We start from the raw sequence: 13,593 nt of genomic DNA, 5'->3' as shown, positions 1-13,593 counted from the left end.
TTCTGGAAGTCCAGATACACTAAATCTACAGGAGTAGGTGAAATAATCCTGGCACACGTCACTCTGGAAGGGTTTGTCTCCCATGTGAACTCACTGATGTTCCAAGAGGTCCAACAACTGTGTGAAGGCTTTATTATAGAACTCACACCAATAGGGTTTCTCCCCTGTGTGTGTGTTGATGGACCAGGAGATACACTGACTGTGTGAAAGCCTTGTCATGTCGAATCGTGACATAACTACGAGAACACTGACTTGTTAGAAGCAAAACTATATTTATTCAAGCATGCTTGGGAGTAGGCTGCTCAGGACACCACCCATGGCTCCTAGTCAGTCTACTACCCTAAACAGAGAATCCAGCGTCGTTTATAACACTCGTAACAGGAAATTCATACCATATAAGGTCTGTACATCAGGAAATCACAGTTATGTCATGGTTAGCACGTACATAGAGCGAGTGCAGTAATACAATTACAGGCAGATGGTACATTTCACAATAAGACAGGAGACAGTTTAACTACAACTATGTAGTTAAAGATTACATAAATTACCACATTAGCAGATTTAATCTGGGCACCACTGTTTCGTCTAGCACATAACAAGACGCAGTTGTAACCACAAACTTTTCAAAGATACTCCGCGTGATTAATTTACACTGCTTCATTTGTTTACATCATTCATTACTGCAATATAATCACTTTTAGATCATTTAACCCATTAGACACTTCAGCTGACTAAAGCTCTATTCCACATTTCCTCCCTTTTGTCCTTTAAAGGACAATCCTTATAGTCTGTCACATTCAGACCGGTGGGTATTAACCTCTAACAAGGACAAGTCTTTCTTAAGTCGGTTTACTGTCCAGGCATTAATCTTTTTCTTTAAGACAATCACAAGGATGATTAAAATGACTACAACCAATGCTTGGAGGATTAGTAGGACATGGGAAAATATTCTCAACTCAGGGTGTACATTTACATTCATACCCCAGTTCCATATTCTCTCCCACCATGATCCTGCTCTCAAGAGTTCTTCTGCTTTGTCCTGTTCTGACTTAATCTTTTGTTCCAATTCACTCCATTGGTGACTTATATGTTTCGCTTCCCTTATCAATTGTTCCCAATCCGGAACATTCAGAGGTGGGATGGTAGGCAGTGGATTTGGCATAAATGTAGGTATTTCAGCATCATTATCCACCCTTACAATGTTGGCTTCTATTTCTATATCCTTTGTTAGTGGGTCTATGCTATTGCTCCCAAAGGTCAATTGTTCCTTAGGGTTTTTAATAATCACATTGTAGCTTGGTGGAACACACATTTTATTTTGTACCAGGTAAGTCAAATTTGTAGTTACTGCATAATAATGAGTTGCATTATGTGTCTTAACAAAGTGTTACCCGTTATGTTTGGTGGGGTTAACTTGTATCTTACAATCTTTCCAGTGATGCAGCCCACACATCCTCTCATTCATAAGGGCATAGTCTGGACACAGCCATAAGTCCTCCATCTTCTGGCATCTGTCTCTCTGTAATCCCTTTGTAATGTTTTCTGTCACCACCGCCCATTTGGGTGCTTCTGGTATTGTTAGCCACACTTTTTCTTTTACCCAGCCTATATTCTCAATTCTATATAATCGTGATCTTAAAGTATTATCCTTAGTTTTTGGTATATGCAAAATCATTCCTAAAATTCTCTCTCTCTTTGCATTATTCTTAGCACAGTGAGGAATGCGGGTTGTTAGGGAGACATCCTTAACATTCGTCAAGGGGGATCCTGTCCATTTCTGTAAAGCCCTTTCTCTATCCAATCTGGTACTTGATGGGTTTTAAGTTGTAGTAAATTTTTGTCCAACTGAGCCAGCATCCAAGACCCATACAAGATGCATACAGCATCCCTTGTTTCGTTCGTTTCCTCACCTTCCTCCTGCTCTATCAGTGCATTTATTGTATTTGTTACTGGCTTCAGGCGTTTTAACCCTTCCTGGATAAGGACATTTAATTGCTTGCTAGTGTGGGCTGATTCTCCTTGGACATTATATTGTTCCTGAACTATCTGTTTCATATGGGTCTTTAGTTCGTCAATCTCTGTTTGCAACACACCTATATCTAAGGTATTTACCATGGCAGTTCTTGTTAGAAGCAAAACTATATTTATTCAAGCATGTTTGGGAGTAGGCTGCTCAGGACACCACCTGTGGTTCCTATTCAGCCTACTACCCTAAACAGAGAATCCAGTGTTGTTTATACCGCTCATAACAGGAAATTCATACCATATGAGGTCTGTACATCAGGAAATCAGAGTTATGTCATGGTTAGCACGATCAAAGGGAGAATGCAGTAATACAATTACAGGCAGATGGTACATTTCACAATAAGACAGGAGACAGTTTAACTACAACTATGTTAGATAAAAATTACATAAATTACCATATCAGCAGGTTTAATCAGGGCACCATTGTTTCATCTACCACATAACAGGACGCAGTTGTAACTATAAACTTTTCAAAGGTACTCCGCGTGATTAGTTTACACTGCTTGATTAGTTTACGTCATTCCTTATTGCAATATAATCACTTTTAGATCATTTAACCCATTAGCTGACTAAAGCTCTATTCCAGTCACACACCTCGCACCTGAAGAGTTTCTCCTCTGAATCCTCTGGTGTCTCAGGAGGGTCGAAGATGCACAAAAGCTTTATCGTAAACCTCACTCATGAAGTGTTAGTCCCCTGTGTGGATTATCTGATGCTGCAGGAGGCTCAATAACTGTGTGAAGGCTTTTACACAACCTCACACATGAACAGCTTCTCCCCCTGTGTGACTGCGTTGGTGTCTCACCAGCTCTGATGATCGTGCAAAGCCCTTAATTACACACCTCACGCCTGAAGGGTTTCTCCCGTGTGAATCCTCTGGTGCATCAAAAGCCTCGTGGATGTTGTGAAAGCTTTATCGCAAACCTCGCACTTGAAGGGTTTCTCACCTGTGTGGATTGTCTGATGTCTCCTGAGGCTCGATAATTGTGTGAATGCTTTGTCACAAACCTCGCACATGAACGGTTTCTCCCCTGTGTGAATGCGTTGGTGTACACGGAGGCTTGGTAACTGCGTGAATGATTTGTTGCACACCTCACATGTGAATCGCTTCTCCCTTTTTTGAATGCCCTGGTGTTTGCAGAGGGCTGATGAGTATGAGAATGATTTGTCGCACACCTTGCATGTGAACGGCTTCTCTCCTGTGTGAATGCGCTGGTGTATGTGGAGATTTGATGACTGCGAGAATGATTTGTCACACACCTCACACTTGAATGGTTTCTCCCCTGTGTGAATCCTCTGATGCCTCAGGAGCTCAGAGGATTCAGTGAAAGACGTCTCACAAATCTCACACCTAAACGGTTTCTCTCCTGTGTGAACGCTCTGGTGCATCAGAAGCTTTGTCGACGTTCTGAAAGCTTTATCACAAACTTCACATTTGAAGGGTTTCTCCCCTGTGTGGATTCTCTGATGGATCAGGAGGCCAGCTAACTGTGTGAAGGCTTTGTCACAATCCTTGCATGTGAATGGTTTCTCCCCTGTATGGATGCGTAGGTGTACACGAAGGTTCGATGACTCCGAGAATGATTTCTGACAGACCTCACATCTGAATGGTTTCTCCCCTGTGTGAATGCGTTGGTGTGTGTGGAGGTTCGATGACTGCGAGAATGATTTGTTGCACACCTCACATGCAAATGGTTTCTCCCCTGTGTGAGTGCGCTGGTGTTTGCGAAGGGTTGATGTCTGTGAGAATGATTTGTTGCACACATCGCATGTGAATGGTTTCTCCCCTGTGTGAACGCGCCGGTGAGCACGGAGATGCGATCCGTCTGACAATGATTTGTCGCACACCTCACACTTGAAAGCCGTCTCCCCTGTGTGGATTCGCTGATGTCTCACGAGAGTTGATAACTGTGTGAAGGCTCGGTCACACACCTCACATTTTAATGGTTTCTCTTCCATATGTCTGTTTAGCAGATGCAACTTGTGTGTTAGATCTTATGAACCTGTGGGGTCCTCCTCGTACACCTCACACTTGAACAGCCTCTCACCTGTAGGTTTATGAGGCTCAATGAATGATTGAAGCTCTCACCACACTTGGAGCTCAATCACACTTCTTCCCAGCCTCACCCTGACTGATCACCCACAGACGAACATTCGCAAAGATTGGTTCTGATGGAAAGTTGAACACCACTGACCAGTTTCAGACCTGATGATAAATCAAAGCTCCCCTGACCCGACCGATTTCCAGATGATGGTTTCACTGCCCAATCTTCTCTATGTTGAGCAATGCTATGAAGGGATTGGATGTCTTCCCACAGTTGTGTAGTTGTTCCTTGGATGATGGTCAGGAACTATCTATGGTGGCTATCCACTCTGTATTCTCTGGTGTAATACGGTGCAATCCTTCTGTAAAACAGGAAAAGGAAACATGATTTCCTCCAACTCCCTCTTCTCCTTTGCTGAAGGGGCTGACTCCTCAGTTAGAGACTGTTCCACAGTGAGTGCCAGTCTGCTATTCCCCTGTGTGAGGGATCAGATACAAGTCCTTTCTTTTTCCTCACTTGACTGTCACACACCCTGTTTCCAGCAGGAACACTGGATAGTGACCAGGAGCAGACAACGTGGCTACTTTCTTTCCTCCGCCCAGCTCCCATCTTCCCAGGCTTTTGGGAAAGGCCACGCCCTTCAGGCAAAATCTTTAAAGAAGGCATTAAAAAGAATTGCAATAAATCTGTCTCCAGGTATGGCAGCCAAATTGCTATGGTGCTGGATTAACAATCCAGAGATTGAGAGTTCAAACCCAACCACAGAAAGTTACACACATAGAATTACAGTGCAGAAACAAGCCATTCGGCCCAATTCGTCCATGCTGGTGTTTATGTGTCACATGAACCTCCTCTCACCCCTCTTCATCTCACCCTATCAGCATATCCTTCTGCTCCTTTCTCCCTCATGTGCTTATCTAGCTTCATCTGAAAGGCATCTGTGCTATTCAACTCAACCACTCCGTGTTGTGAAACTGAATTTAATAAATTTTGGAATTTTTGAAATTGAATAAAAAGAAACTGGAAACAGAAATATTGTCCTTCAGGGAAAGAAACCTGCTACAACTGCCTGGTCTGGTCTACATGTGACTCCAGTCCCGCACAACATGCTCAACTCTAAACTGCCCTCTGAAGTGGCCGAGGAAACTGATAAACAAGCACTACAAAGTCCAATAATAAGAGGAAAATGGCTGTCCAATCAAACAGCCCATTCCAAATCAAAAACCACACGTTGCAGAGAAATGTTTTCCCTCAGTTCACCTCTGACTCTTTACCCAATCGTCTTTTATTTGTAACCTCTAGTTATTGACATTTCTGACAATGGTAACAGTTTCTCTTCATTTACTCTGTCTAAACCCTTCGCGATTTTAAACATCTCTAACAAATCTCCTCTCAACCTTCTCTGCTCTAAGGGAAACAAACCCAGATTCTCCATTCTATCCAAATAACTGTAATCCCTCAATCCTGGAACCATTCCAGTAAATCTCTTCAGTACCCTCTCCAAAATTCAGAGATAGGGTGGTGGGAGGTCTTGGAGGGATTTGAAAAATAAGGAAACACCCGGGTCCTAACACACAGACAGAACTGACCGTTCACAGTCCACACGATAATAATCAGCTCCCAACAAACACACACACAGAACTCAACAACAGGAAATCAATAAGAATCCTCAGACACTCTGCACCTCCCAGATAATTACACCTCACCTTCTCATATTCAGTAATGACCCAGCAACAAAACTCAGCCTGTAAATCAGAAGGGAAATGCTTCCAATAAACACACTCAATATCCAACACACAGCTCCAGTCAAACAGTTCAGCACAAAGCACCCAGTAAACAGCTCTCTCAGCTGGATCTTCTCACACAGCATAAGGGGCATTTTCACACCTGATTCCCCACAGGATAGTCAGACTGCCTGAACATTAGTGTGGATATTATGGGATGTAATTATTATAAATTCTGCTCCTTCACTCACCATCTCCTCACTTGGTTTTCAGTCCCTACAGGAAGTGAACCAGCTGTGGAAGAGGAAGAGGAGGAAATGGGCAGAGCGGGTGGGCTCTCTGACTGACGTCTCTCACAGCCAATCCAAATATTTCTGGAGTAACATAAGTTTCCTGAACAAAAACAGAATTACCTGGAAAAACTCAGCAGGTCTGGCAGCATCGGCGGAGAAGAAAAGAGTTGACATTTCGAGTCCTCATGACCCTTCGATAGAACTTGAGTTCGAGTCCAAGAAAGAGTTGAAATATAAGCTGGTTTAAGGTGTGTGTGTGGGGGGCGGAGAGATAGAGAGAGAGAGAGAGGTGGAGGGGGTGTGTGGTTGTAGGGACAAACAAGCAGTGATAGAAGCAGATCATCAAAAGATGTCAACGACAATAGTACAATAGAACACATAGGTGTTAAAGTTAAAGTTGGTGATATTATCTAAACGAATGTGCTAATTAAGAATGGATGGTAGGGCACTCAAGGTATAGCTCTAGTGGGGGTTTTTTTAAATTTTTTTTTTAAATAATGGAAATAGGTGGGAAAAGGAAAATCTTTATAATTTATTGGAAAAAAAAGGAAGGGGGAAACAGAAAGGGGGTGGGGATGGGGGAGGGAGCTCACGACCTAAAGTTGTTGAATTCAATATTCAGTCTGGAAGGCTGTAAAGTGCCTAGTCGGAAGATGAGGTGTTGTTCCTCCAGTTTGCATTGGGCTTCACTGGAACAATGCAGCAAGCCAAGGACAGACATGTGGGCAAGAGAGCAGGGTGGAGTGTTAAAATGGCAAGCGACAGGGAGGTTTGGGTCATTCTTGCGGACAGACCGCAGGTGTTCTGCAAAGCGGTCGCCCAGTTTACGTTTGGTCTCTCCAATGTAGAGGAGACCACTAAGTTTCCTGAAGCTTGGGAAACTGACTGGTGAAACGGAGGCGACTTTGAGCAACAGATCATGTGGGATTTAAACTTATCATCGTCCTATCTGAATAAAACCTCAATTTTCGCAGCTGCTGTCTCAGTTCCCCCGGTAAACGTTTGACAGAGATTTCTAGTGTGGGAATAGCATTCTTCATCCTCAGAGACTTTCAAACTGACAATATCAGTGTGGGATGTGTAGCCTCGAATGTGTTTGACAGCAGATCAGAAGAGAAAGACCCACAGCATCCAAGGCAGCAATGATGTGCAATGGGGGATCAGCACATGTACAGGAGAGAGGGACACAACAGAGAGAAGCAAATAAGAGAGGAGAAAGGGGCACAGGAGGGAGCAGCACAGGAGAGTAAACAGAAGGGAGAAATGACTGACTCTGTGATTCGATAACTGACTGTGACTGGGGTAGTGACCTGGGCAGTGATCCCTCATTCCGCATCAGCTCCGTCGCCGGTGCCATACCACTTGTCTGTCCCTTCTTTCTGCCCCTCACCTCTTGCCTGACCCCATGACCCTTTACAGGAATTGGGAGGTGATAACACATTCAAGGACTTTGGCGATGAAAGGGAGGTTGGAGATGGGATGGTAGTTTGCAAGGACGGAAGGATCAAGGGTTAGTTTTTTTGAGAAGAAGGGTTTTCGCATCCGATTTAAAGGAGAGAGGGACAACATCGAGAGAGAAATCCAACACACAGCTCCAGTCAAACAGTTCAGCACAAAGCACCCAGTAAACAGCTCTCTCAGCTGGATCTTCTCACACAGCATAAAGGGCATTTCCACACCTGATTCCCCACAGGATAGTCAGACTGCCTGAACATTAGTGTGGATATTATGTGATGTAATTATTATAAATTCTGTTCCTTCACTCACCATCTCCTCACTTGGTTTTCAGTCCCTACAGGAAGTAAACCAGCTGTGGAAGAGGAAGAGGAGAGAATGGGCAAGTGGGTGGGCTCTCTGATTGACGTCTCTCACAGCCAATCCAAATATTTCTGGAGCAACAGGAGTTTTCTGCAACTTGGGAAACTGACCGGCGACTTAGAAACATAGAAACTAGGAGCAGGAGTAGGCCATTCAGCCCTTCGAGCCTGCTCCGCCATTCATTGTATCATGGCTGATCATCCCACTCAATAGCCTGCTCCACTTTCTGCTCACATCCTTTGATCCCTATCGCCCCAAGAGCTATATCTAACTCCTTCTTGAAAACATACAATGTTTTGGCCCCAACTGCCTTCTGTGGTAGCGAATTTCACAGGCTCACCACTGTGTGTGAAGAAATTTCTCCTCATCTCAGTCCTAAATGGTCCACGCCATATCCTCAGACTGTGACCCCTGGTTCTGAACTCCCCCACCGTCAGGAACATCCTACCTGCATCCACCCTGTTTAGTCCTGTTAGAATTTTATAGGTTTCTATGAGATCCCCCCTCATTTTTCTGAACTCCAGCGAATATAATCCTAACCTACTCAATCTCTCCTCATATGTCAGTCCTGCCATCCCAGGAATCAGTCTGTTAAACCTTCACTGCACTCCCTCTATAGCAAGTCAATCCTTCCTCAGATAAGGAGGCCAAAACTGCACACAATATTCCAGGTGTGGTCTCACCAAGGTCCTGTATAATTGCAGCAAGACATCCTTGCTCCTGTACTCAAATCTCTCGCTATGAAGGCCAACATACCATCCGCCGTCTTTACCACCTGCTGCACCTGCATACTTGCCCTCAGCGACTGGTATACGAGGACACCCAGATCTCGTTGCACATTCCCCTCTCTCAATTTATAGCCATTCAGATAATAAGCTGCCTTACTGTTTTTGCTACCAAAGTGCATAACCTCACATTTATCCACATTATAATGCCCTGCACTTTCCCACTCACTCAGCTTGACTTTGAGCAGCAGATCAGGTGGGGATTTAAACTTGTCATTGTCCCATCTGAATAAAACCTCACTTATTGCAGCTGCTGTCTCAGTTCCCCTGGTAAACGTTTCACAAAGATTTCCAGTGTGGGAATAGCATTCTTCATCCTCAGACGCTTTCAAACTGACAACATCAGTGTGGGATGTGTAGCCTCGGATGTGTCTGACAGATCAGAAGAGGAAGACACATATCATCCAAGGTAGCAATGATGTAAAGTGGTGGTATCAGCACATGCACAGGAGCGAGGGGCACAGGATGGAGCAGCAGAGAAGAGAGGGGAGAAAAGATTGATTCAGTCACTGGGGTAGTGACTGTGACCCAGAGATTGGCACCGTGACTCGGGGAGTGATGTTCACTCCTTGTCAGACCTCTCTGCCGGCCTCTCACCCTCACCTGTTATCACACTCTGTGCCTGACCCTTCACTATGCTGCTCATCCCTCACCTCTTGCCTGACCTCTCTTCCAGGATTTCGGAGGTGACAACAAATTCAAGGACTTTGGAGAGGAAAGCGAGGTTGGAGATGGGATGGTAGGGCAAGGACAGAGGGGTCAAGGGTTGGTCTTTTAAGGAGAGAGGAACAACATCAGGAGAGAGAACCATATACAGTATCGGCTAACATGAGGACCAGGAGGAGACAGAGAAAATATCTGAAGAGAGAGAACAGTGAACAATATCAACTATCGCGGTTCACTCACACACCTGGATCAGGATCAATACTCACCAGTCTTACCCACACAAACGCTCCTGTATGGCTGACCTTAATGTCTTTGGATGCCATGTTTGGGAGCCAGACCCAGGCAAATGGGGGAGAATCCTCCGGACACAGTGCATCTAGTGGTGGGAGGACACACTGCAACCCCGCTGGCTTTATAATAGGGAGAGAGTCTTCCAGAGACTGCGCATCTAGTGGTGAGAGGATGCACTGCTGACCAGTATTACTGAGGAATACCTGGGATTTTCAGACAGTCAATGGTTGTTTTGAAGTGTGGCTCTATTTGAGTCAGTGGGACTTAGGACGTTTGGGTTTTTGCTTGATGTGGGGATCCTCTATCAGTACCGAGTCTGTAGGTTGTTCCTCACTTCTGGAGTCTGCCCACTTTTCTCCATCAATTTTACTTCTCCAGACACCAGGGATTGTACCATCTTTCACAGCTTCAGGAACCCAGACACAAAGACAACACTGACACCTGCAGCTCTAACTAGTTACCACTCTAAATCAAACCAAACTTTCAGGCTGCCAGCTTACAGGGGGAAAGCATTCTGTACACAGCCTTAGGACTTAACCCTTTAAAAACTGAATCCCATACAACAGAAATATTATATATTATTGTCAGCCGTTACTTCATGAGCACTCTCGTCTCTAAGTCAAAATGTTGTGGATTCAAGTCTCACTCCAGAGACTTGAGTACTGAGGCTGGCAGTCCAGTGCAGTACTGAGGGAATGCTGTATGGTCAGTGGTACTATCTTTCAGATGAGTTAAACCAAGGCCCCATCTGCCCTCTCAGGTGAATGTAAAAGATCCCATGACAGTATGTTCTGGAAGAGCAGGGGTGTTATCGGATAGCTATTTGTGAGAGCTTGCTGTGCACAAATTGGCTGCCACTTTGCCTTCATTACAACAGGAACGACAGTTTAAAAACCTATAAAATTCTTTTGGATACCGGGTTCATGAAAGGTGATGTAAAAAAGCAAGTCTTTCTTTCTTAGGGAAACATTATGCTTCCTGTGAACAGGAAATAATAAACCCATTGATGGAGAAAATATATCAGCCACAGTGACACTGACCAATAAATTGTGAACAGGACTCGTTTTGTAGGCTCCTGAGTATTTCAGTGAATGGGAAAACACCATGCTGACAAATCAGGTAGTTTGAGTTCAGCTGTAAAAACTGAATTTATTGTGAGTTATAACTTTAGACAAAGATTGATTCAACTGCAGACAAACAACAACACAATATTCAGCTTACGCCAAACGTTGAATCAACCAAATTAACAAAACATTTGAAAATGACTCAAGATCGTTCCCAGAACATGAAATGAATCTTGGAAGAGTGTAAGGTGAACATATCACACTGTTATTACGTTGAGGTATGATGGGCTGAGGGGACTCAGGTCTGTAGAGACTCACCCCCACTCCCTCACAATACTCAGGACAGTAGTCCTCCCAGACAGGAGAGTACAAACATTCTCCATGGTATTAGTCAAACACCCATCACCTGAAGAGGATCTGTCTATAATTCACATCATCAACTACAGCAGGGTAAACCAGAACCTTCAATCAGCTACACTGATGCAATTTTTTCCTTAGCTTCTAGTTACTCCTGCCAGTGTGTTTCTTCAAATAATTTTGGAAAATAGTGGTGAAATATCAAATTCTCAATTGAATTAACATTTTCTTACATGTTTTTTTATATTAAACAATTAAGGGTAAAACTGTTTCTCCAGCATTCTCAAGCTCATGAATTGATAGCCCATTTTCACTGCCGGACGTCTTTTCCATTGTCTCACGGTACCTGGGAAGATGGGGGTCTGGGTGGAGAAAGAAAGTAGCCAATGTCTGCTCATGGTCAAATCCATGTCTACTGGAAAACAGAGGGTGTGTGACAAGCAAGTGAAAAAAAAAGATTTGCATCTGATCCCCACACAGGGAAAAGCAGATGGCACTCACTGTGGAACAGTCTCTAACTGAGGAGTCAGACCCTTCAGCAAAGAGAAGAAGGAGTTGGAGAAATTATGTTTCTTTTCCTGTTTTACAGAAGGATTGCACCGTACTTCAGCAGAGAATAGAGTGGATAGAAATGCAATTGATCTACCATCACCCAAAATACTACACATGTGAGAGACATCCTTTCTTCACAGCATTGCTCAACACAGGGAAGGTTGGGCAGTGAACCATCACCTAGAAATCATCGGATCAGGGGAGCTTGAAAGGTCTTCAGATCTGAAACTGGTCAGTGGTGTGGAACCTTACATCAGAACAACCTTCTGAAGGTTCGGCTGTGGGCGATCGGTCAGGGTGAGGCTGGGAAGAAGTGTGAGTGGCTCCAAGTGTGGTGAGAGCTTCAATCATTCATTGAGTCTCATGAACCATTGACTCATTCTTTCATTTGAATGGTTTCTCTCAATAAATCTCAGAAAACACAAGGTACCACCTGGAACACAAGGTCAGCCATGTGGAAAAGAAGCCACTGAAGTGTGAGATATGCGACAATTCATTCTCACACTCATCTTACTTTCGTCTACACAAACGCAGTCACACTGGAGAGAAACCATTCACTTGTGAGGTGTGTGACAAATCATTCTCTTATTTTTCAAACCTCCGCTCACACCTACGTATTCACACAGTTTATGATAAAGCTTTCGTGACATCTGCAAGGCTTCTGACACACCAAAGCATTCACACCGGGAAGAAACCCTTCAGGTGTGAGGTTTGTGAAATGTCTTTCATTCAATCCTCCAATCTCCTGATGCACCAGAGGATTCACACAGCGGAGAAGCCCTTTTAAGTGTGAGGTGTGCAACTAAGCGTTCACACATCATCAACAATCATGCAATACCAACACATTCTCACTGAGGAGAAACCGTTCAAGTGTGTGATGTGTGACAAATCATTCTTGCGCTCATCTCACTTTCGCATATACCAATGTATTCATTCACACTGGGGAGAAAAGATTCACCTGCAAAGTGTGCAACAAATCATTCTCACGGTCATCAACCCTCCATGAACATCAATGCCTCCATACAGGGGAGAAACTTTTCACGTGTGAGATGTGTGATAAGGACTGTGCACAATTACTAGGCCTGTTAAATCACCGACACATTCACACGGGGGAGAAGTCATTCAAAATTGAGATGTGTGACTGAGCATTCACAGAGTCAGCAACGCTCATGAAATACTGACACATCCGCACTTGATTGGTACCCCATCCACAAACATTCACTCCCTCCTCTATCGACGTACAGTAGCAGCAGTGTGTACCATCTACATGATGCACTGCAGGAATTCACCATGGCTCCTTCGATAGCACCTTCCAAACCCATGATCACGACCACCTGGAAGGACAAGGCAGCAGAGAGATGGGAACATCACCATCTGGAAGTTCCCTCCAAGTCACTCACCATCCTGACTTGGAAATATATCACATTCCTTCACCGTCACTGGGTCAAATTCCTGGAGCTCCCTCCCTACACCACATGGACTGCAGCAGTTCAACAAGGCAGCTCACCACCACCATCTCAAGGGCAACTAGGGATGGGCAATAAATGCTAGCCCAGCCAGCGAAGCCCACATCCCATAAATGAATAAAAAGGGGTGAGTGCAAGAATAATTTGACACACACCTGGCACTTGAAGAATTTCTCTTCCATGTAACTGCCCTCGTGTTAATAGCGATTGTAGTAATCTTTCCTCGAGGGAGTTAAACAGCTGCGATCCTGGTTCCCGCCGCCCGGGGCTGGGATTTACAGGGGCGCGCCTCCAATTCCAGCCCCGCCCACCTGACAGCCGCTCGGTCTCGCGCTTTCTCAGATTCGAACTCCCGAACGCTGGGCGCTAACCGCCGGTGCGCGCGGGCTGTTTTCCTCTCTGATTCCGTACTGCTGCTCCGCACTGGCGATTGGGCCCCATGCATTGTGGGTAATGTAGTTCCGAAAGGGCGAGTGCTTCTCCAAGCGCCTGCGGGGAACCGGAAGG

General features: G+C 44.7%; 1 protein-coding gene across 2 annotated transcripts; it reads right to left on the bottom strand.

The window, feature by feature from the left end:
• Positions 1 to 255: 255 nt before the first annotated feature.
• LOC121291751 (zinc finger protein 85-like) lies at positions 256 to 13,455 on the bottom strand. 2 transcript variants are annotated; one of them, XM_041213270.1, is made up of 2 exons: positions 13,242 to 13,455; positions 256 to 4,431 (listed from the first exon to the last, which is right to left on the bottom strand). In XM_041213270.1, the coding sequence occupies exon 2, from the start codon at positions 3,982 to 3,984 to the stop codon at positions 2,869 to 2,871; it is 1,116 nt and encodes a 371-aa protein (XP_041069204.1). In that variant the 5' UTR covers positions 3,985 to 4,431; positions 13,242 to 13,455; the 3' UTR covers positions 256 to 2,868. The 2 variants fall into 2 exon arrangements, with proteins under 2 accessions (XP_041069204.1, XP_041069205.1); XM_041213271.1 differs by lacking the exon at positions 13,242 to 13,455 and adding an exon at positions 7,855 to 7,879.
• Between the last annotated feature and the right edge of the window lie 138 nt (positions 13,456 to 13,593).

Source organism: Carcharodon carcharias, chromosome 19 (genome assembly GCF_017639515.1).
Source record: "Carcharodon carcharias isolate sCarCar2 chromosome 19, sCarCar2.pri, whole genome shotgun sequence".
Classification (NCBI taxonomy): Eukaryota; Metazoa; Chordata; class Chondrichthyes; order Lamniformes; family Lamnidae; genus Carcharodon; species Carcharodon carcharias.
The sequence above is the reverse complement of the archived record's forward strand: the minus strand, read 5'-3'. Positions and strand labels throughout refer to the sequence as shown.